This window comes from Bombus huntii, chromosome 8 (assembly GCF_024542735.1).
Source record: "Bombus huntii isolate Logan2020A chromosome 8, iyBomHunt1.1, whole genome shotgun sequence".
NCBI classification, from domain to species: Eukaryota; Metazoa; Arthropoda; class Insecta; order Hymenoptera; family Apidae; genus Bombus; species Bombus huntii.
The window spans coordinates 8296492-8321805 of record NC_066245.1 but is presented as its reverse complement, the minus strand read 5'-3'; the positions used below and the strand labels follow the sequence as shown (position 1 = coordinate 8321805).

Sequence of the window (25314 nt, the reverse complement as noted above, 5' to 3'; positions counted from 1 at the left end):
TATTTCTATTCAAACTAACATTTCTAGTAATTAATCACTTTTGATTCACGTTGAAATATAAACTTCTGTCCTGAACTCGCCATTAGAATTAAAAATTTCTTGAGTTAATTTCTTTATTTAGATCTATCTATATCTCCTTCTATTTGTGAATGAAGAATGAAATAAACAACGGATTAAAAAGATAGAAATTAACCTAGCTGAGATAGATTTATCTTTCTGCACGAAATAAAGGACGTCCTTAATCTTCAATAAGTGGTAAATTTATGTTTCCAGTAATTTTCACGACACTTTTTCCAATCTAAACTCAGATCAGTCTAAACAGAACCAATCTAATCAGATCTAAACTCGTATTAAAGAAATCACATTAATATTCCGATTGTTCGATAACTAGCTTTTGATATGTTCATTCACAAATCTTCTTAAAATCTAATATATATAATTTACGGTAATTTCTTGATTTTCTATTGAAGAGACAATCTTGTTAATCGGTTACCAGAAATATCGTAAAATTTTCGTTTAGAAAATATAATTTCGTACATCGTTCTGCACGTTTGGCGTTCCTCTTCGCAAGAAACGATAGATAGAAACGAGCACACTAACAATTTGGAATGCTCGAAACAGCGGGCCCTCAAGTATCAGTGAAAACGCGGCAGGAATCAGTCCGACGAGGAGAGAGCGTGACATTGCGCTGCGAAGCCGAAGGAGACGCACCTCTTGATCTCAGTTGGCGTGCACGTGACAGCAGAGTCGACCCCAACTACGACGTTAGGTTTGTATCGAAATTAATCAAGCCCATTCCCTCCCATACACACTGCAGATTACATTATGAACGATCGATGAGAATGACACTTCGATCTCCCATCGATCTCGATTGACAGAGAGACACACAGGTTAATTACAATGCTAGTCGGTCGAGACAGGTCAATTGATTAACATGTTGCGTGTCCATCGTCGAAGAATACCATTCTCAATGGAGATCGATCAAAAGAATCTGCTTGCGAAATTTCTGTATATTTTAAATCAAACAAAAGCATCGAAGAGAATTAGTTAGACGCAGTTCAAGTAGAGTTTCCTCAAGGGATTCTGCTGGTACAACACTCCGTCGGTTCCACTCCACGAAGCATGTGACTGAGCGCCATAGTTGGAGAGTTTCCGCAGAACATTTTCCCAACAGCTCGCTCTGCATCGTGCTCCTTCATTACAAAATTATTCGGCGCATCCCTTGTTGCGTCGCTCGCTAACTTTCGCTCACGCAAAATTACTCGAGCACCGCGACATAGCAACGTTTATCAATAAATTTCTAGCGATATAGTCTTCTAGCATATCTATTAGATCCACGGATACGCCTTGTCGTGCATCCATTACGGCGAAATAGAAGAACGGGTGAACACGATCGATATTCGTCTGTGAAAATTGTCGTTCTAATGAATAAGAATGATGTAACTATTCTCATTTTGATTGTTCTGACGTGTTCACCCTGATGAATGAAACACTTGAAGGATAGCGTAAAAATAGAATAAAAGAATAATACATCTACTTTAATAAAAGTCTATGTATATATTTGATTGATCTGACGTATTCGTTCTATTCGTTCTATTTATTCGCGAGGATGTGCAGATAGCCAACGATGGCTAGTGGCTCGAAGTTACGTGTACTTGGTGGAAACGATATAGCGAGATCATAAACTAAAGTGTTAACTAGAATCGGCGATTAATATAGAATTCCAGAGATGCGAAGTTATACGAATGTTTAAACAATTCCGCCAAGCAGTACTTATTTAGTTATCAAAAAATTTATTTTTTATTCTCGAATCTTTATTCTTCATCGTTCGTTTTATTTTCCTTTTAAATTTTTGCGGTCAAGGTAATTTTCTGGTGCTACTAACTAACTAGTCGGAGCAAGTACGAACTAGGTAAATCGCCGTAATACCGTCGCCATCCGAAGAGAAATTTTAAACAACTGTGGCAACGTAGCGGCCAGTTAATGAAACTGACTCTACTTTTTCATTTGTAGATATACGATAGACAACCAGAAGGTGTCAGGAAGGGTGATCTCCGAATTACGTATCACTCAGGCGAACCACATAGACCGTGGGGACTACATGTGCGTAGCGACGAATGCTTACGGGCATGCCAGAGCGAGCATCAAGCTGCTGGTTCAGGAGCCACCGAATTTTCCCCGGAATTTACACGTAGCCGAGCAAGGGAGCAGATCGTTGCTGTTGGCCTGGTCGTCGCCGTCCAGCGAGCAGGATCCAGCGCACGCCAGCTCGCCTATAACCAACTACATCGTGCAGTACAAGGAGGCGCAGGGTAGGTTGGCTGATTCGCTTTGTTCGCCGTACAGTACACGGCCGCCACGGTGTATCGGGTAACGCGCGTGATTATCGATCGAGGAACGGCGGCTGTCCAATGGACATCACCTGGGACATCACGTCGCGGAAAGCTTATCACCGGATTTTCCAAAATCTTTGCAAATCTTTTTATATATGTACATTGAATGAATTTGATTAAATCCTTTCAGTGTTAAGATATCTAACGAGGCAGGTTTATCGAACATTATTTTCTTCTTACTAGATCGTGGATGTTGGTGCCTTCATGGATAATTTAAAGTAAATAGTAGCTTTATTCGAAATATTTTTTGAGATAATGAAAAGTTCGAAAGGCAGGCTGTGTGCAAAGCGCGTATAATTTACAAGAATACATGAAATATTCAGAGTAAAACGTTCGTTATAATATTTAGTGAATGAGACAGATCTCTATTTAGGTTAATTGCGTTCATAAAAGTATGAAATTGCATAAACATTTGCCATCCACTTTTTGCGGTGGAGCAAATGCTGTGCAAATTTTTCATTTCTGGTACAAACTATATTAAATTACACTTAAAATTATTTGAAACGCAAAATGCACAGGTTTCAGAATTTTCTGATTCGCAATTTATATCATTTATTAGAGACGTCGAAATAGAAAAAATTATATTTTTCATATTTAAAAATTAATAAATTTCTTGAATGCGTGCTGAATCGCGTGTCGCCCTAGATTCATGGAAGAAAAATAAGTTGAACATTTTTTAAACAGAGAAGACAGATACAAAAGTAGTTTGTTGCTACTGCGTCTTCTTTATATTTGCGTTTACAACAGATTAGCTCGATCGATTTCCAATCTAGTTCCAGTCTAGTTCCAGTGGTATATGCAATATTAATTAAGTTGGTCGTGTAATCACTGATCAGTCGACAATGGATTAACAATTGCAGAAATATCTAAATTAAATTAGACTAAATATAGTATTAATAGTCATATTGGACGTTAAAATTTCACACAACGAAGCTTTGATATACATTTTTTAATTGAGTCGATCGATAAATAGTTGACTAATATAAATACAGTTTACGCGTACGTCGACAAAACCCATATTGGTCGTACAAATTAGTTCACAATGGCCACCAAGTGATTCTAAACGTTTTCGTTCATTGACATAAACGTGCCGCATAATGAGCAATTTTTCGAAACTCGTAAACATTCGACAATCGTAAACAATCGTAACATCACGAGTTTCGATTCATAACGCTGAAGGGGTTAATTAAAATTAATTTGAACTTGATCGGTGGTTTGGTGATGAGATTCGATGTGGTATGTTGGTTCCGTTTGATGGGATGGAAATGAGGAGGTCACTGGACTGAGCTTCCTGCGACGTTACAGCTTGCCTCGAGACAGAGAGGCGTGTCTCGGGAACGTGTACCGCGCCGTGACTTCGATTGATCGTGGTCAAATACGCGTATCGATGACATATGGATAGGCGTTCGGACCCGTGAGCTTCGTGCCGACTCGGAATTGGCAATGGGATCGAATTCACGCTGCGAACAAGGATGTTAGACTCATTCCTATCATTAGATTCGCATACTCATAGTGCACTCGTTGACGTTCCGAAACGTGTTCACACCACTTCCGTGAGATTCTTTAGCTATTACATCGGGAATAAGAAACAGTGGATGTTTTGCAGGCGATTTCTAGTCGAATATTGCGTTTCGCGCTAATTCCGGTTTGAAGTTGAAGTTTTCCAATAGCTTTCTTCGTCTTGAAAAATAATACAGAACTACTCTGCTCGAAACAATTAGAAGATCGATGCTGCAAACAGCTCTATTGCACTCACCAGGCAGACAGAAATGGAGAAGTCTTACATTGTCGATTATGGAGAAAAATAACTTGATAACTTGATAACAAATATTGGCAATAACGTAGTTTGTTGCGTATCAACTTGATACTATCCCTTTATTCTGATGTGAAAGAAAGTAAAAGGGTTGCAGGATATTTTCTTTAGGTTGTAATGTTCGATCGTATCACGCAGTTCCTAAGCGGCTACGTGCCCCGCGCTATGATGAAAGCCGATACGCTAAAGAAAATAGATATACCAATGTTGTTTGTTGGATTACAGTTGGGTTGTCTAACTTTGGCAACGCTACATCGGATCTCTTTCGTGTAATACAGCGTTTCTCAAACTTGAGATCATTTTCCAGCCACTCGCGGTCAATGTTCTAGAAACTGTATGTTCTCGGAAAAATATGACAGATTAGATAGAGGCCAAGAGAAAACCTATCTGGAAGTGTATTAATTTCAGATATCGAAAAAAAGACCGAAGATCGATCCGGAGGATTCTAACCTATTTCTTCGACCAGATACAGATAACTGAATCTTTATAGAGCCAGGTGATTTATTGCTTTGACATGTACGCCAGGAAAAAGACTCCCTGAAAGCTTCTTTGGAATTCAAATAGCGACCTCTTCTCGCTTGTGACGGTGTTATCCATCGCGTTACTAAGATCCATCTTGGTGTTCCTCGACTTTGCCGATGTCGTTTGACTCGTTCATAACGATTTCCGTGGGGAACGTGTCAGACATTATTCATACCTCACGACCATCAGAACGTCTTCGTTATTTTTCACTGGATACCCATTTTCTTCTCGTAACTCTTTCTATCTTTCCTATCTCTGACTTGATTTCTCCTGGTTTTCGTCGAGCGTTTCTTAATCGATCGCGAAACTCGAGCACCGGGTCGCTGACGAATCCGTGTGAAATTTGAGAAACGCTGTGCAGGCTCTTCTATCTGTTTCCCGATCGATTCCTGGACGCGAGATATTCGCAGCCAGGAAAAGGTCCTTCAGATTTTTGAATATTTAGGGCAATATCGCTTCAAGGGATCGGAGAGTACCGTCGTTCCAGAGATACCAAACTGAAGGACTCGTTCCGATTCCATTCAACTTACTTCCAGCCGTATTCCATGTTTCAATGCAAAATCATCGTCGACGATCTGGTATCGACGCGTTCAGTCTCTCAAAAATTTTTCATATACGGTGTTTTTTCAAAAAATTGGAGACAGGCCGTCAAAGCGTCTAGTATTCGTCAAAACACTAATGTGTTGTACGAAGAGTATGTTTTCAATAAAAAAAGAAAAATTTCTATCTATATTTTCAGATTGGCTTTAAATTTTCGAACTAGTGTATGTTGGTGAACTCAAAAAACAATATGTCGAGGTAGATAATATCTCACTGATGAAAATATCTGACTCCGAAACCAACGATACTTGTATCCTTTTTTTTATCTGTTTTTGTTGCTACATGCACCTGACCACAACTTTTTGAAACAGCCTATACGTCCTATAAAGTTTCTTGATCGACTTTTTTTCATTGAATTCGACACGCACGAGAGAGAAGGAAAATTTCATTACGATCACGACAGTTTTCATTTGGGCTATCTTTTGTTTACACGAACTTCCTCCGTCTGGCCTCTATATTTTAATTGCTTTCCATCCACAAGCACGATCGTCGTTTCATTACAGGCCGGCCGTCGGAAGGAGTTTGATTCGTAATATCTCGGCGGTGCCACATTAAGACTCCATTATTGGACTGTCAAGCTGGATCTCGAATTTAATCAATAGCCTGGCTGGCTAGTTGCGGGGGCAATCGGAGGGAATGAAATTATAGCGCAATATGGCAAACAATATATAATCAATCCGGGCCAACGATCGTATGCCAGAATCCGTGGTTTCTTTCGTGCGATTCGTCGCTGATTGGAACCACAAACCTTTGACGTACGGCTTTCTCTACAGCTTCCAAAGCTTTCCTACCTTTTTATCGACTTCTCTCGATTCCCCTAGCTGGAATAGCTGTCGGCCAACAAAATAACAAACGATGATCCCGCAGAACGCCCGCGAAACGAGCCAATTCGCAGCCCCGGTTGGTTTTTACATTTTAATGGAAAAATTAATTTCGAAGCGCCGCAGTCGAGTCTCCCTTAGCTCTGGCAGGACTTCCGGCTGTGAACCACGGCGCGTACACAGGGCGAAAGTTTTTCAATTTTCGTGAAAGCCAAAGCCGCCCTACCTTCGCAAGTTTTGTTAGCCATCGAATCAAACGCGTATTGTCGATGGAGAACCGGTCAACGAAAGGCTGGTTCGCAGAAAGGGCCTGCAGTTCGCTCGTATCCAACGGTTATTCGACGATATTTAATTACGCCGCGTGGAATGACCCGTTTTTTCGAGCAACACGAACAGAGAGCCAGGCGAAGGGTGTTATATCGAGCGAAGCGAAGGGTGGGTCACGGTTTTCATAAAAGCGTGCCACGAGAAGGAAGTCGAAGTTTGCCGCAAAGTTGACGCTGTGCTTCTTCTCTCTGTCTTCTGTCTTTATTTTCTCCGCCGGTGGAAAGTTCTCTTTCAAAGCGTCGAACACCCCGCACACAAACTCTATCTATCTCTTTCTCCTTTTCCTCTCACTCGCTCTCCTTCTCTGTTCAGGCCTCGCCTACCCGCCCTCAGGATCCAGTCCCTCGTTAACTTCGGATGTCCTCATTTACGCCTAATCGACTCGAATCGCCTGGCCGCTGCTAAATTATCGAACTTAACACATGGAAGGACAGAGGCCTGTCGTGGTGTGAACGCGCGTGAAACACGTTTTCAGGGCAAGCACCGAGTCGGGTATTCGCTATCACTGCCGCCCCCGGGATTTCTTCTTGCTGCCACCCCTGACTATATCGATCGTGCGAACTCGATCATTCTACTATTCATAGTCGACGACGAATATTTCACTCGTTTCTTTATCCGAACATCGGAATTGAAATTAAATATACACGATTTTAATTTTGGTTTTCCTTTTCTTCTTTTTTTTTTTTCGTTCGTTTTCATTGTCAGAGCAAAGGGTGATAGTAATGGAATTTTTATTCATATAAACGGGTATCGAGGACACGCGATAAAAGAAGTTCATAGAGCCGAAAATATTGCATTTTTGTTCAATCACAGTGGAACGCGTTTGATTAACGTGCTTCAAAATTTCGGAAATACGTACCATGTGATATTACTTTATTGAACTTTACTCTCCCTTCGATTGGTTCTCCTTTTTCTTCAATTTTTTCGTCGACCATGGATCGCCTGTTCGTTCGCACGTTCGATTTTTCGACTGCTTCGAGGCGGATTACCGCTATTCTGCCCGTCCGCGATATCAGCCAGTTAAGTCTCTTTTTCTGGTTGAGATAACTTCGTTTTCGATGACGTCTAACATGGCCGCTTGACGAATCTTTCAATTTTCGAAGTTTCTGTGCCAACGATGATAAAACTAAAAACGAAGTTAGTTAATAAGATCTGCGAAAAGAAAACGCAACAGTTACGTTCATGGTGTTCCATACAAAGTTACTATTTTTAACAGAAGTTTCCCTGGACTGAAAAAACACGGAGACTGTCGAAAGGAAGTTTATCGATATTATTAGGATATACGTCACAACAGACGTTCAACATAGACACATCGAGTTTAAATTGAATTCGATATACTTCCATCTTCGAAGTTTCGATAAGTCAGCGAACTTTGCAACGAGGAAACGCGATCGTTGCTTTTTCTTCGCAAATTTGTTTCCTTTGCGCCATTGAGAGCAACGAAGAAGCCTTCAACTGACGTCGATTATGTTTCTTTTTCCTTTAACTCGATGAAAAAGGACGAAACTGAAAACGACGCGTAGTTTCACCGTGAACTGGTAGAATAAAAAAAGCGTGACTATGGTAGCGCGCCTCGGGGCGGGACGAAAGTTCGCGTACATATGTTTCGTGCGGCGCGTGAAAGCTGTGCGTCGTAAATCCGTCGACTATCCTAGCGATCAACGATGCACAAGCCCTCTAAGCGTTGTCGTTGCCTTTTGCTGGAAAGACGTGTGGCATGAGCACAACACGCAGAAGATGGTGGCAGGGGACAACACGGTCGCGCTGGTGTCGCCTCTAAAACCGGCGACCTCCTACCACTTTCGGGTGCTTGCGGAAAATCACCTTGGAACATCAGCGCCAAGCGACATCCTTCATGTCAGTATCAAACATTTCTTCATGTCTCAAAAAAAAAAAAGAAAAAAAGAAAAGAAAAAAAAAGAAAGCAAATTTTATCATTGTATCATATTATGTCCATCTATTCGTTCAGTTCGAAAACGACCGCCATTTCGTTTAACTTTATCATCGTTTCCCTTTTCACTCGGTCCACGCGTCTCCGTTCGATCGAATAAAAAACGACCACGACAACGGAAACCAACGACACAACAGGCCCAAACAGACGGGGAAATTCCTGGCGGACCACCTAGACACGTTATCGCTGAGCCTTTAGGACCGCAGCAAGTGAAGGTCACCTGGCAACCACCGGATCGATCCCTCTGGAATGGTGAACTTCTCGGATACACCATCAGCTGCACCAATCTCGGGTATCGTTATCCGCTTACGGCTATTTAGAATAGTTTCTAGCACACTTCGGGATCGTAGAATTTAGAAGGGAAGAGACATGGTCCCGATGAGGGGCTCGAATCTTCGTCGATTATCACGGCGATTCCATCGACAACGGACGAACGATCGGTTCGCGTTTCCGCCGCCGCGGATAATCGCCGTGCTTTGTTCTCGTAACAGATGTTTCGCGGACGTTCGTTGCTTTTTCGCTTTTATGAAACGTCCAATTTATTGCGATGTTCATTACGATGTTCGTACTGGCGATTATTAAACCGGGTTACGAACCGCGGGCACCAATTAAAAATAAAGCAAATTCAATTGCCTAACTCGATATTATGATCTTGATTATTTTCGCCTAAAGATAGTGGTGAATATTTTTCAAACACACGTAAATCTACGTAAGAAAGATCGAATATATATCAACAAAATTCCTGTGGCTTCTTTATAAGAGAATCCCAAGGAGACTTAAAAATTGACATCCTGAACTGGGATACTTTCTCCAGACTTTCCAGATTCCAGACTTCTCCAGAATTCTCGAGAAAATGTAATAACGTCGCTGGAACACGACAGCAGAATGGATTTGAACGAAGTTCATCGTTAACCATTACTAAACGATGGAATTTCTTCGTTGTCGGGATTCCATGGACTCTCGATTGTAATTCGCGAAGAATCGCGTCGGTTCGTTAAACGATGGCGGAAACGCGTGCTCCGTTCTTTCGACTACGAGATATTTCATATTGACTAGGAAGATATATACGGACATCAAGAAGAGGGGGATAGAGGAAGTTGGAAAAATCAGGAGACTATTTCTCGCTCTAGTTTCCACGAAATGGCTTTAAGTATCGTAGAGTTCCGAGTGTTCCTTCTCGCGCTTTATCTTTCTGCCTCGAGGAACACCAACCGTGGCATTATTTCAGAGGGAATGATCAATTGGTGAACATCACCAGAGTAGGAATCACGGGAAACGGGGATGGCACCTACGATTATAGGCTAACCGGCCTTCGAAAGTACACACAGTACAGCGTGGTGGTGAAGGCGTTCAATAATAAAGGCGACGGTCCAGGATCTGACCCGGTGTCAGTGCAGACCCTCGAAGACGGTGAGCAAACGATATCAAGGTTATTTCACTTTTGTTTTCTGTTCATTTCCCCCTGCTATTTCTGTGTTATTTACTATTTATTCTTCTCCTTCTCGTAACGCTATCGTTTCAGTTTTGAGAATATTTCCCTTCTCAGGAATTTTGATGTTAGCGTTTTATTTAATAAGCTTGGATTATCGTATGTTTTATATCGTCTGTTTTATTAACCACCGCTGTTTCATTGTCTATCGTTTTATTGTCTTATAATATAAATGTATAATATTTAAATGTCGTTAGTTTGTGAGAAAAAGGTTGTTAATCTTGAGATGTTTGTGAAATTGAACTGTAAAAGTGAGATATTTACTGGGATAGGAATTTTCATGGTCGACAACGGTCAACATGATCAACAAATTACAATTCTTAGACTGTTATATTTAATAACACTATATTATTCCTTAAAAACAATATCACAATTCAAAATGGAGTTTCAATCCTTTTTTTAGTAGCTAGCAATACATATATAAATAATATTTTCTTACAGACCTTCAAAATCTAAAGATTATTAACTAATTCGTAAAGGAACAGGTATTTTTCATTAATACTTGAGTGATAAATTACTTTCTATTTAAACTAATTTCTAGAAAAATATACTTTTCTTAGTTTCATCGTACTTGTGCTAAACCGACAATATCGCTATTAATATCTCTCAGATAGATTTAAAAAAATGAAAAATATAGTACCTGTTTATTTAATCCCACAACAAAATAGGGAAGCAGTTTTACTAATACAGACTTGCTCGACATGTTATGAAATTTATAAATTGAAAATGTGCTGTTCTGTGAAGAAGGAAAGATATAACTTAGCATGTTTGCTCCCTATGGTTTTCGTATAACAAAATACGCAAAGTGGAGAAATAGCTTTGTTGCCTGCAAACTAAACGGATCCTCAAACGTCCTCCTCCGAATAAGAAATAACTTACGGTATTTCCAAGTTAGAACGGACGCGTTTCCCTTGCCTCAACGAATCGTGATAAAGGATAATCGGGGACTTCAGCAATTTCCGGATAAGTATACAACAGAATACAGCGCGTTCTCCAGCGCTGATGAGGCCAAAGACTCGTGCTTTGCCGCGAAACGATGAAATTAATTTTCGCGGCAGCAGTTTACACCCGTAAAGCCGCAATAACGGAGGGATTGGATGTAAAAAGTTTACATATACGATACATCTATCAAGCCAGTACTCATTAACGTACGCCCTTATTTTTTACCCCACTGACCTGTTGTTCTAACTTGTTGAGTTTCAACCCTCTAAGTATCGTATACCGTGTACAAAGTAAAAACGGAAGCCGTTGTCGTTTAAAACGATTAAGTTCACGACAGTCGCGGAAGCTACCCTCGTCGCGCGATACCTCCCCTGGCGCTAAGAAACTTCCGCGGGACCATTTGCTGATGTTTCGCGATGCCACGGAAATATTTTCAACAAACTTGTCGCTCCACATTGTATTAGCATCCACAGAATCCTTTATCTTTGTTATTCTGTTAGCTTTCTCCCCTTTTTATTTTCCTCGGGTTCCTGCTACGATACTACGTTATTTCTCGTATAATTGAACTAATATTATTAGTGAAATTTTAGTAGTCACGAGTTGTAAGGTATACGTTACTACGTTTAATAAATTCCCTGAGGTAATGAGAATAAGTTTGGTAGTAAGAGGAAAACTTTGGCGTTTACTTCCTATTAGAATAAGTTTGCTAATCGTAGTACTGTATTGTTGCAATCGATACACTCTTGGAATCGAGATAGCATGTCCCTAATGTTATTTTTGAAAAATATCATCCTTTTGAAATTTATAAGATTTTTGCCTGCATCGTTTTTCGTTTTCAAAGCTTCTAGAAGACAATGATGAATGATAGATACGTTCATTGGTAGTTTAAATTCGTAACGAAAGATAACGCGAGTTTCCTGTATATTTATTGTGCTATTGCCAAGAGAATGCTGAAATTCTTGCAACACTATCTTAAACGAGACATGGGCAAAACAAAAAAGCATCGATCAATGCTTAATTTTATATAAATTATATTACAGATAAATCATATTTCTTAATAAAATCCACTGTACTTTGCAAAGTTGTAAATTTCATATTATCCAAGTACATAATTAATATTCGACATCTCAAAAAAGAAACTTTGTTTGTCAGAGGGAGACTGCATAAATAACCGTAAATTTTAATGATAATTTTTAGGAATAATGTCTATAATTCTCATCCTTCTATTTAATTTGTGAGGATCTGATCCATATAACACCTAAACAACTCATTTTCAAAATAAATTACAAATCACCCGTTATCCTATAACTTGTAATTTATAGATTCACTAATTATTTAAATATTTAAGAAATTTTTTCCAGTAGAATCCTGTTAATTTGATATTTGACACTCTGTGTAATCCTTATGTAACCAGTGAACACATCTACTTCCAAAATATTTTCGAAATAACTTAGTTTAAATAATACTGTGAACAGCATCTAATATAGAAATATCGAGACCTCGTGGAGTTCCCATTTCAATTTTTGACACATTCGACCAAACGTTTAACCGACCTTTATCGCGAGTTAAAGTTCAACGACTAGCTGCAACGATGCATGAAATCTGTCCATCACTCGTGCGACTTCCGTGGTTCGTTCCGCTCGAAACAATGGCTGCGCTTAATTGCGCGGTTTCCTTTGCCAACACTCGAGGAAACGGTCGTACCACATTTTCCAACAAACCCGTCATCCAACGATAGTCGGAAATAACTCGAAATTCAGCCGCCTGAAACTACATATCTCCGCGAAAAAAGATGAACAACAGCGTTTTGACAGTTGGATTTCGAAGGACAAATTTCTCTCCGTCGTAAGTTCCCTCGAGAGCAACCGGAAACGTGGAGCGGTCGCGTTCCATATTCCCATTCGTTTTTCTCGGTTGCATAGAACCCGTGATGCAGCTAGCCATCGAACGAGCTACCTCGGAAAAGAAACACTCTTTTGCGTTCCGTGAAAACCACGGATAGAGTGGATATCGCTTTGTGTCGTGTACACGCGCATGCCACGTCGTTTTTCCGCTTTTGACATTTGACCCAGTGGAGAAAGATCGCGGCTTGTGGACCACCCTTTTAACGAGACAGAGGAATCCCTCTGCAGTCGGTCACATCGTATACACACAACGACATTCGAATAACGAGCCCTGTCTCGAAGAAATCGATCGGTTTCTCCTGCTCGCTTTCTCCTCAAGAAGTTAGCACTCGAAGAATTCTACCCTTGCAATCAGGAGCGCAAAAACAATCCACTCGACACCCAGTTTACCTCTTCTCTTTGTCCTCGAATTTCCTCTCGAAACTGAAAACTTCTAGTCACGCCATTTGCCGCGGCAGTAACCAGACCCGCGACTCCGTCATCCTGCCTCTTTGCTCGAATTTCCACAGACAACGAGGATGCGATCGACGACCACCCTCGTGTTTTCCCTCCGCCGCATCCACATTTCCAAGCGTGAAGGTTAATTTTCACCGGTCACGAGAAACCGCCGCGTGTAGCGTATTTATAGAACGAGCATGTCTAGTAATACAATGGTATACGAAGGTTTGCAACGAATTCATGGTTACAATTTGACGCAGTTCCAAGCGCCCCGCCGCAGACGGTGGCGTGCGCCGCTCTAACCGGCCAGAACATCCAGGTGACCTGGAAACCACCGCCTTCCGACAAAGTTCACGGGGTCGTGCAGGGTTATAAGTTGCTGTACGAGGCGGCCAGCGCGGTTTTGGAGCAGCAGGCAGGCAGAGAGACGAAGATCAGCCATGCACTGAGCACGGTGCTGCATGGTCTCAGCCCCTACACCAATTACACCGTACAGGTGCTGGCGTACACCAGGGCTGGCGAAGGTGTTACAAGCAGTCCGGTTTCCTGTACCACCGAAGAAACTGGTAATCCATTTGCTACTAATATCTGTCGTATTTCTTGCTTTCCTGTCCTGTGGTAAACAACCGAACGTCAACTATCGACGAATAGAAGGAAATCTTCGAAGCGACGTTCCGACAGGATTGGAAGAATCGACGACGGTATAGCTTGCGGGTTTCATCTCGGTGCTTTACAGTAGAGTCGTTCTATTGACGTTTCAATAGATCACTATATAGATCAACGAGATTGTCGGCCAGTTTGTCGTTTTGGGATTGAGATTGGAAGATTAGGAGGGGTGGGTTAGTGGGTGGATCGTGGATGTAAGTCGGCTAGAACCGGGATGTTAGGATTATTGAAACGTTAATGAGCTGTCAGACACTAGTACCGGTATTGGTCGAGGTACTAAAATTATTGAGCTTCTTGAATTAGCTGATTATCCCAGATACGATTATCTGGATTTCGATTTTCGGTGAATCAAATGTATACATTGCTATTCATGGATATTAAGATACCTGGTTTATGTTCAAATTACCAATGAAGCGATTAATTAATCGTAGATTTGCATTTATACAAGATAACGATGTAAGAATATGCAAGCGCTATTTCTGTAAGTTACGAGAGAAACATAATGTATGAAGAATCATACGTGTTGGATGGAAGAATCGTATAATTTCCTCGGCTAAATTTTGAGAAAATACTGTGTGAGATAGATGTAAAAGTCGGAAAATCTATATGAACAGCATATACGTTTAGCATCTGAATCCTCGTATTTATTAAAATAACGTAGAAGTAAATGTTTAGAATGCACGTAATGTTCAAGAATATATAAAATACGCAAAGTACAGTATATAGCATAACATTGTTACATAAAACAAATTCTTATTCTCGGTTCCATTTCGCAAATTATGTTTATAAAATATTAATAACAATAGAATCGCAGCTAGACTTTGGAGATTCCAATTTCTCCGATATTTCCGTAAGACGACTTATTTCTTCCCAGCTCATGTGCGCTATTTCACTACCGTTTAACCCAAAATAAGTTTAAACTCGAGTAACATAAGCTCGAAAATTTCTTGCCAAACGGCGTTCGCGTGAGATGGCTGCACGGTTCGCTTTATACCGGAAACAAAAGAGGCCACTTGCAACCATGAATTCCGGAGAATCGGCGTGGCTGTTTAACGAGAATGGAGAAACGTGGACGAAAAGAGTCAATGACAGAAACTTTAGTCGCGCCTTTGAAGTTAACGTTATACCGAGTTTGTTCTCGTTCTCGTACAACGTGGAAACTCAACAGCAGCTGGTTTTCCATTAAACGCAGCTGCACACGGGCCACTGTACGCGCCGGCCCGTCGAAATTCCGCGAAATGGGTCGCGAATAATTGTATCGCGTTATCGCGAAACTCGTAATAAACGCGCGTCGCGTCGCACTGCCTCGCCAAACGAAGCACAGGCGCGGGACGTAATCGAAATTTCGTGTATCACAAAGAAAACGCCCGAGTCCCGGGGAGAGTTTGTCAATGACAGAAACTCGGCGCGAGTGAATCCCGCCTCCCGGTCCCATGGATTTACTCGTCGGCCCTTTATAAACGTTGTTAGTTGCCGAACACCGATTCGTTTTGAGCCGTGCAACGGACAGCTGGCGATATACAATCACGTGTCAATGAGCCGATAAATAAAGAGAATTTCAGAAAAGCAGAGCTTTAATGAATATAATTAAAAAGGATTGTATGATACTTTTTCGACAAAGTTTATCGACAGACGTATATAGTCATTGTCACAAAAATCTGTATAGGTACATTCTACAGAAGGATCATTTTTAGGGGAATAAATTGCTACAAAATTTTATTCTAAAATTGTTCGTCATCTTATGACGAGAGATTCGAGATATATTTTATTCTTGCTTCGTGTGTTAACAAATAAATATATTATTACAGAATGTTATATATAGATGCATTATTAAAATATTAGGCGTACGAATGAATAATCCAAATTTTTCAGTGAGAATCAAAGTTTATTTAAAAAGAAAATACTGCAAGTTGTCGGATCAAAGTATTTGTCGTCGCATCCTACAACTGTAAACCATCTATTAGGCAAATAATGAATTCTACCGCGGAAAGATATTGCGTCTCTAGGCAAGATCCAATGATTAAGTGCTGACAAAGGAGAATGTTCTACGAAATTGCTGAGTGACAACGCTGGGCCACACACTGCTCCTGCGACAAAAGACATCGTAATGAATCTTGTTTGGAACGTCTTGCAGCAGCCAGCATGTCCTCTAGACATTATTCCTCCAAATTACCACCTGTTCCGATGCAACACGTCTTATCATATACTTCCAATTAGCGAATGAAATGCAAACATGACTTGACGATTGAATCTTGTCTCAAGACAACATTTTGTCGTAGTGAAACTCGTCACTTACCTGATAGATGGTTTAATATAAATAATTAAAAAAATGTTTTTTAAACAAACTTTAAGTTACTCTGAAAGCTTTGTACATAAATACGATACAATATACAACGAATATATACGATAAAACTGACCTTTTATCTCTACCAACAATATTTCAACGATTCAACAGAAACGCAATCTAAAAAAGATTGACAACTCTCCTCCAACATATTCTTTTTACTCTACCAATCCCGAATTCAAAACGTATTACGATTGACCATCGACGTAAGCAACGTTTTCTGTTCTCTTGTCCATCTCTTCCGCTGCACATCCAGGACAGCTGTCACACCTAGTTCTCCTATTTCAGTTCCGGACGCGCCGGAGCGCGTGAAAGCTGTGATCAGTAACGAAGACGCAGTGGTAATATCTTGGCTGCCTCCACGGCGACCCAACGGAATCCTTACCAAATACACCGTCTATGTTCGGGTGTTGGATCAGGGCCAAGAGGTGAAGATCACTAAAAATTCGTTGTCTGAGCAGAACCTGCACTACGAGGCGACTGGGTTGAAGCTGCGCGAATCCTACGAGGCCTGGGTTACGGCCTCGACCAAAATGGGGCAAGGACCTAGCACTCCGGTCATCAAACTTCAGTTGAGCAATACTGGTAAGCCATCGTACGATGAACGCGAAACTTTCCCTCTTCCTGCCGCAAGAAACGTTTCTTCGTTTCAACCATACCCTCGGCTATTTCTCTTTCTCCCCCGCCCCCCTCTCTCTCTTCTTCTTCTTCTTTCTTTCATTCCCTGGAGGAATTGAATTGAACAGCTCGATTCGCGAACGATCGTGGCGAACACGTGGAAAATGGGGCCAATGAACGTGGAAGTTAGATGAAAAATTCGTGAACCATAATCTCCCGGGAAACAAACCACACGATGCCGGCTTTGTATTTCTATATTCTACTCTCACCATCGTCACTTTCTCTTTTTTTCATTCACATTGAGCTTCTCCTTCTACTTTTTTAAGATTCAGAAGTGCTGTATCGTTCTTACTGTATTTATTAGAACATTTAGATACTAATTAATTAGGTCCAAGTATATTAAATTGCCTGTCATTTTTCGTGGTACTTTAATATAGTTATATACTTTTCTATAATGAAAATGGGATGAAAAATTTGATAACGAAATTCTTCATTAGAAAATAAGGACATGTACCAATATCTTTCATGGCTGTTGTAAATATCCGGTTACTGTAATAATTAGAAGTAGTACTGTAATTAGTACTGTACTTAGTAGTAATTAGAAATACTTACTGTAAAAAATATATATCTCTTTATGAGATCAACAGTGAACTTAAATTATCTATTAGAAGATATAGCGACAATATATCTTGCTAGTTGCTACATACATTTACTATTGAAATATCATTAACGTCGGAAGTCTTTCCATCGGCTTAAAAGAACTTTTCTAATCTAACTTATACTTCAGAAATTAAAATGTCTGGAGATAAAAAACTAGTCAAATAATAAAGTACTTCTAACAGGATTGACAATTACAAAGGCCAATTTTATTATTGCATATTGGCTTGCAAAAGTCAATTTAATCAGATTGTAATATGAAGTTGTTCGAGAAGTTCGTAACGAAATTTAGGTAAAAATTTAGCGCTTTATCAAGTAACGTCTTCACTGTTTCTTTCGATAACTTCCTCCCAAACATCATTCTCTCCGCAATTTTTCCATTCTTTCCAACAATAAATTCCTTCAAATAGATTTTAAGTTCCCTCAAGTTCTTAAAGCACTAAATTTCTCGTAATAAAGAGAGTTGTATAAAACACAGAATGAATAATCACGTGCCTTCGATAAATGTAATTCCTGTTAAAATTCATTACTTTTTGCCCACTTTTCATCGACACACGAGGCTCAACGTTCTCTTATTGGAAAAGCGAAACCATTATAATTAACGAATTCCGATAATAATTTTAAAATTACAATACTATGAAGCTAAAGAACACAAAGGTAAAGAATTTTTCCAATAGCAAAGTAATTCCGCAGGATTTGACGACTATAAACTCGTTTTTAGTCTCCTTATTGCGTATATTTGTCTTCGAAAATTAATTTAATCGCATCAAAATATTTTAAATATCTTAAATATTCTAATAATGCGATAGCCACGATGATTTCCAGAAATAAAATCATTACAATTCAATTTAATCGTAATTTAGTAATTCAAATGAATGAAACGATAGCATACCAATAATAATTTTCATAGACCAAGTTCGTTTCTGGAACAAGACATTCGATGGATTTCTCTACTACTTGTTCATTGCCTCGTTTCATATGCATGGGATGTATAATCGATGTTACTCCCACGATTCTTTACTTTGACTTTGACTGGTTCAAAGTTTGGGTGGGGTCGAAGTTGATCGAAGTGGCTGTGCTAATATAGGACTTCCGGGAATCATGTATTTTAATCAAAGTAACCCGGCTCGATTCGTTCGAATAATTGAAAGCATCTTCCCCGAAATCGGTGCTCGAGTTTCGTTTCTCAAATGTCCCGTTAAAAATTCTTTGCTCTCGAGGAATATAAGGAGAAGGAGAAACGATGAGAGAGGAGAATAGACGAGGCAAGTTTCGAAAGTGAACTCAAACACGGATCATAGCTGGAGGAAGTTTAACGAAGAGCAAGGATAACCGGGACTTTTAATTAGTTCCAGCAGCTATAATATCGTTCGGAGTACCGCTGGTGGTGCCGTGGAGGGTGGACGTCAATATGGCATGTCTCGCCGTCGGTAATCCACGGCCGACGGTGGAATGGCGTCGCGGCGACATCAAGTTGCAGCAGAAGTAAGTGTGAAACGTGCGCAAGATCGTGTAGATGTATCATAGATTGTGTTCAGTCTCGTACATTGAACGCAAATACATAATAATAAATTCCTGCGAGTTTTTCGAGCGATTGGAATAGTTTACGACTACTTAACACGTTGACTGTCACGGTGATCATCGATGTCACCTATGTTATTAAGTATTTTTAGAACGATGGAAAAAAGGTAAATTTCATGAACTAAAAAATCCTCGACGATGCGAATGATTTAGATAACAAATGTCAGAGAAAAGCTACAGAAATACATTGTCTAGTGATTACTGTCACAAAGATTAAATCAACGCGTTCCACATTATCGTCACGGTCGTGCGTAATAGTAAATAATAATAAATTCGTGATTATAAATTCATCTCGGAAAATTCGTGATTATAAATTCATCTCAGGAAATTTGCCCGCGAATTACGACACTCGAGACAGTGCTACAGTGTATGTAAGTATATAAAATGATGATGTTTCCACGACAGATCAGACATCGGTTCGGACAACACATTAACACTGAAGAACGTGCAGAGGACGCACGAGGGAAACTATTCCTGCCACGTGAAGAATCCTCTTGGCTCCGACGAAATCGTGTACACGCTGCAAGTGCAAGGTATGTGGGACGAGTCACCTGGGAGAAAAAATTATCCCGGTGATCCAGATTCTTCGTCCTTTAATGTCATTTTGCAGTAATCGCTTTATCGCGACGTTGTTATTGTATCTACGGTGAGAAACGTGAGGCAGTCCTTTTATTCCCGCTCATTCGAAACTGAGATTCTATTGTATTTAAGATAATCCTTCCAACCCTTATTATACGAAAACTTATCTTTTTAAACCACAACGTAAAAATTCCTCCTTCGTGGTATCCCTTTCGCTTGGTTTAGGATTCTTCCATCGGCGATTTACAACTAAAGTAAAGGGTTTACCGCGTGTTGTTTGTAACATTGTTTCGGCGAGAAGGGGGTAATACCAGGCAGATAACCGCTATGGCGAAACGAATCGGGTCAACGGGTCGCATTGGAAACGCGAATCGACGTCGCGTCGAAAACGCAAATCGACGTCGCGTCCTGGGTAACCTTCGTTTGTCTCGCTTGCGTCGCGCGTATTATCATGGCAATGAACGGGAATTGGTCGCAGTTATCCTGGAAAAGCTCGCCGTTAATGGGAAGAGGAGAGTTCGTTAAAAGTTACATCGAACTGTTTTACGTTTCGATGGCTATGCAATTATTTTGCGTCGAATAAAATACGTATTTCGAACACGCTCGAGAAGATACACCAACAACTATAAGTATTAAAACACCTATTAAAATTTCATATAAATTGCATATCTTTCTCTCTCTCTCATTGCTGTTTTATTACAAATTTATTTTTTCACTCGCGTCATATATACCTTACGATATAATATACTAAATAAAGTAAAATTGTTTACTTTCTCCCAATGAATAATAAGGAAAGATAGTTCGTTTTGTTACTTGTATTATATACAGGGTGGTTGGTAACTGGTGGTACGAGCGGAAAGGGGGTGATTCTACGCGTAAAAAGAAGTCAAAAATATAGAATAAAAATTTTTCGTTCGAGGCTTTGTTTTCGAGAAAATCGACTTTGAATTTTCGCTCGGTACGCGTGCGGTGCGGTTATAACGGACATCACTGTAGATCGTTGTCTCGATGGAAAAATTAAAAAAAAAAAAATGAGAAAAAAAATTTTATTCTATATTTTCGACTTCTTTCTTCGCGTAAAATCACCCCTTTGTACCACCAGTTACCAACCACCCTGTATATACCTTATGATACAAAATACTAAACAAAGTGACCTGATAGTTATGGTAAGTAGTATACGACGAATACGTTTACCAAAGACACTTAGTTACGCGGGACGAGCGTGGAACGCGACGACGACGATACAATCTCCACGTCGTTCGAATTCTCGCGGTCGTACGTGAGAACGGATTTGGGGAAAAACTAGGCAAATATGTTACACGCGACGTGCACTGAGTTTTCTGATTTCGTTTCCTGTCGGAGACTATGGTGGCTGTATCTCAAGCTCAGCAAGAATAGATCGCACCTAGAGACTTTGCTTTGGAATTTGTTGAACAGTTGGTTCTTATGAATTACAAATTCTTTTCAAGTTTCTTTGAAGACTCGTTACTTGTAAAGTGGGTCGTTGTTTGCCTAGAAATTTCGATAACGATGAAATGAAAAATTGGTCATAATAAATCAATTTTAAATTCTAATTTTTCTAAATGTGAATAACAGTATGATTTCGTTTATCTGAATTTGTCATATAATGACAAATAATATAATTTGACATCATATAATTTGACAAATAATGTAATTAAAATTCATACGATAGCAGTTTATCAATGTCATTATTTTTATTCCCACATAATAAAAGTCCGTGTTCAAATAAGTGAAAGAGATTCGATCGGCAGGAATCCAGTCAATCGAGCATTAACTAAAATTTCATTCGAATAAATGGAATTGAAATAAATTATTTCCAATAGAAATGAAATGCCGCATTAAAACATAGCCCAAGAGTTTGGAGTTATCTCGTCTTCTCTGGCTAACTCTGTTGCGGTAGAGTATCTCGCTCAAGTTTGAACAAACCAAGTGATTCTTGATATTTCACAAAAAACCTGTAGCGAAAGAATGAAGTGAAAAATCACTATCAAGTACGATCATCAATATCGTATTATTGGCGATTATCGATAACGATTATCTCATTTTTCCTTAAAACTTCAGAAATTTGTTAACGACAGTGGAAGACATTCAGGTCAAGAATGACTCAATGAACGCTACTAGTTGAGAGATTTAACAGATCGAGGGAAACAACTTCCCTCCCGTTCTCTATTTACGGCTGTCCAATTTATAGTTTAACGTGATTAATCAATCGAGCAGTCGTTCTTGAGCGATCAAACCACTGGCCTTAATCGAACAACTTTGCACAGTGCCGCCAACTCCACCGACTTTGATCGCCACCGGTACCACAACCGATGCGGTTCAACTGCAGTGGAAGCAAGGCGACAATGGGGGCGCCCCTATCAAAGGATTCTTGTTGGCTTATCGTCGAGAGTACTCCGAGTGGGAGGAAGTGATGTTGGATAGGAAAGCAAACACGCATCTTCTCGAAGGTTTAGAATGTGGGACCAAGTACCAGTTCACGTTAGCAGCCTTCAACAGGATTGGTAGCGGAAGCGCCAGTAAGATCGAGACAGCGAAGACAAATGGGACGAAGCCTATTCCTCCTACGAAACATCAGCTGATCAAGTCCAACCAGACGTTCATTACGTTGGAGTTGACCTCCTGGCAAGATGGAGGATGTCCTTTGTTGTATTTCGTGGCAGAATATAGGAGACTTCCTGGTGATTGGTTGCTCGGTAAGCGTTACAGAAGTAGAAGATTATATGGAGATACTGATTTAGTTTGAATTATTGTTATTAGCGAAATTTTATAAGTTACAAATTACATGGACTAATATAGTATACATAGGTCACCCCTAGGTTGGGGTTAGGTTCCTCGTCTTCTAAACAGAAATTCCCAGCTCTAAAACGTTGGAACCACTTCCTACAGGTGCGAGATGAAAGCGCATTTTCTCCGTAAACAGCACATATGTTTTTCGTGGCAATTGTTACAGAACTTCCTTTCCGAAATTCATATAACATGAGATGTCGAAAATGGATACGCATTTCACTCATGATTTTTTACTGTTAGAAATCACTGTGTTCGCTATATTACCACCTTATATCCACGAAAATCTGCTCTAGCCTGTTCTCGATCAGCTAAGCTCAAGTGCATCGGTCCCTTATCGCCGTATGTTTATAAATCGACACATGAAATGTATACACAAAAGTCGGCACGAACTTATGGGATGACCTATACAGTAGCTACAAAAGCTGATACAATTAATTGGTAAATTATCATGGAAAAAGGTGTTCATGGTTTTTGCTCGCGGACTATTCATTTTTTCCTGACCTTACTTTCTTGATTATTTATTTAATACCGATCGGTAATGATAATTTCTCCATTAATATAAAAGAAAAATACGGTTATTAAAAACAAAAGTCTTTTTAAAAGTTTTGGTATCCGAAATAGTTTCGGAAACTTTTTGTAGCCCGCAGCATGTTATGGTCTGTTTCACACAACGACCCTAATTCTGTTGCAGTGTCGAATAGCGTGCCGCCGCAATCGAGATTCCCTATAGTGGGTCTGCAAAGTGGTACCAAATACGAACTCCGTGTCACCGCGTACAACAACGCAGGCTCGACGCAGGCCGAATACCTGTTCAACACGCTATCGCCGACCGGCAGTAATCGAATGCATGACGAGCATCCGCCGGAAACCGAAGAGACCTCGCTGTTTTTTGACGCCCACGTGCTGGCGCCTACCGTGATCTCGTTTCTCGCCATATTCCTAGCAGTGGCTGGCATTTGCTTTTGCTTGAAAACACGTAAGTCTCTTTTCGCGGATAGACCTTTCGCTGACGTTTGTCATCCACAGTTATTCGCTACGAAATTGTATTTTTTGTTTAAAGTAAATATTCGTTCGTCGACATTTACTTTAAACGATGAATCGTAACAATTTGGTCGATGTCCGCGTGTAATTAGGCGTAAAATATACAACCGGCGGCAAGAAGCAGTGTCCATGAGAGTTCGACGAACGTTTTTGCGACACATTTATGGACAGCGATCGGGGAAATTCCCATTTGGCTTGAAAATTCAAATTCATTTCTGCGTTACCGTTATCGCGTGTGCTCAAATAACCGTACATATAATTAAAATCACCGGAGGGAGATGTATATTTCGTTGTATTGAAACAAGCGTTATCAAACAAAGAAGCATTGAATCGATGTTCAATTAACGACCCTAGTTACGTGCACGTGTGTATACTTCAACGTATAACATGCGCGTACGCGTGAAACGAAAATCATGATTTCAGAGTAACAACGGAATTCGTGTCTATAACACGGCCGAAATTCGGCCCGGTATACATATCCTATACCTTGTACATTCAATCACGAACCATCACCGATTCAAACTTAATCGTGCTATAGCAATTATCCGCCAACTGATCCATCGGTAAGCTTTAACTTTCTCCGATTCGACAACGAAGCCTTACGTCGATCAAAGTAAGATTATTACTTCGATATTAACAAAGGATCGAGCCGAATTCTAGATTGTAAATTTTAAAACGTATAAAGTCGGAATCGATCGTAGTAACACGTTCAGTTCAACGTGGATCACTGATGACCGTGATTGGAATAACATTTGTACAGTGCATATATTTAATCGTTCGACTATTCCTTCAAATAATTTATCCGGCATAAAGTCTTTGTAAATGTATCAAATTCTTCTCGATTGTACGATATTATGTCCTTAGAGAACTTTTCGATCTGTTCCTTCTGAATGATTCAAATCATTCTTTACTACATCAGTTTTTACGATATCGTAATCGTTTTCATTATGTGTATTATCTTTGTCATAACTTGTTAGAGTACATATCCTTCCAGTGTATTATAATCATCCACCTGATCCATTGATGAGTTCCGATTTCCTCAAATTCGACGATAAAATCTTACATAGAAAGTTCGATAGTTACGCTACCTCGTGTACTACAGATAATTACCACATTAGTCATAAGTATCCGGACACTGTTCGATTTATAGTAGCAGTAAGTGAATTTTTATCAAAGTTTCCAAATCAATGATGAATTGGTAACTGGAAACGACGCTAATTACTTTAATATAGAATTTTCAGGCTATAAAATTAAATTACCCATTTACCAAAAGAATAACGATAATATATTTTATTATTTACTATATATACGAAACATATCGCTGTTTAAATGTCACTGGTTGAGCCAAATTAAATTATAAATTAAAAAATTCTGATTCTATAAAAATACGTTAACTTCGAATTCTTCTTAAATTTTGCCACGATCATTTTCAACGACCCAATTTATATTTACTAATATATATAGTTCGATATATATATATATATATATATATATATATATATATACAGATCGATCACAAAGGAAATTTGGAAGGAAGGATAGGACGACTCGATCGGAGGGCAGGGATCGATAGCTCGGTACTCGAAGCACGCGGGTAGGATTTCAGCGGCGGCAATTTGCATTAAGCCAGAAGGGCGTGCTGGCGCCGCACTCGTACCACTCGTCGTTATTGAGTAGCTAAACGTCGCAGGATTGTGCTCCAATTACTATACCGTGGGGGCACCTTTGAGGGATGGCGAGCCACGAGATATCGCCAGTTAACGGGCGAAAATTGATTCCTGATTTTCGTTTCCACCCTCTTTTCGCGTCTCAACGTT

The 25314-nt window shown here is 39.9% G+C and overlaps 1 protein-coding gene across 8 annotated transcripts in view; it reads left to right on the top strand.

Annotated features, from left to right (window-relative positions):
- Positions 1-25314, top strand: part of LOC126869017 (cell adhesion molecule Dscam2-like) — a 164491-nt gene that overhangs the window by 134082 nt on the left and 5095 nt on the right. For all 8 annotated transcript variants that reach the window (XM_050625090.1, XM_050625094.1, XM_050625093.1 and 5 more), the window contains 11 exons: positions 622-769; positions 2014-2312; positions 8185-8333; positions 8565-8719; positions 9656-9837; positions 13461-13766; positions 16499-16795; positions 18835-18970; positions 19472-19599; positions 21934-22362; positions 23148-23432. In XM_050625090.1, coding sequence (XP_050481047.1) covers positions 622-769; positions 2014-2312; positions 8185-8333; positions 8565-8719; positions 9656-9837; positions 13461-13766; positions 16499-16795; positions 18835-18970; positions 19472-19599; positions 21934-22362; positions 23148-23432 — 2514 coding nt within the window. The remainder of the gene's footprint in view (positions 1-621; positions 770-2013; positions 2313-8184; positions 8334-8564; positions 8720-9655; positions 9838-13460; positions 13767-16498; positions 16796-18834; positions 18971-19471; positions 19600-21933; positions 22363-23147; positions 23433-25314) is intronic.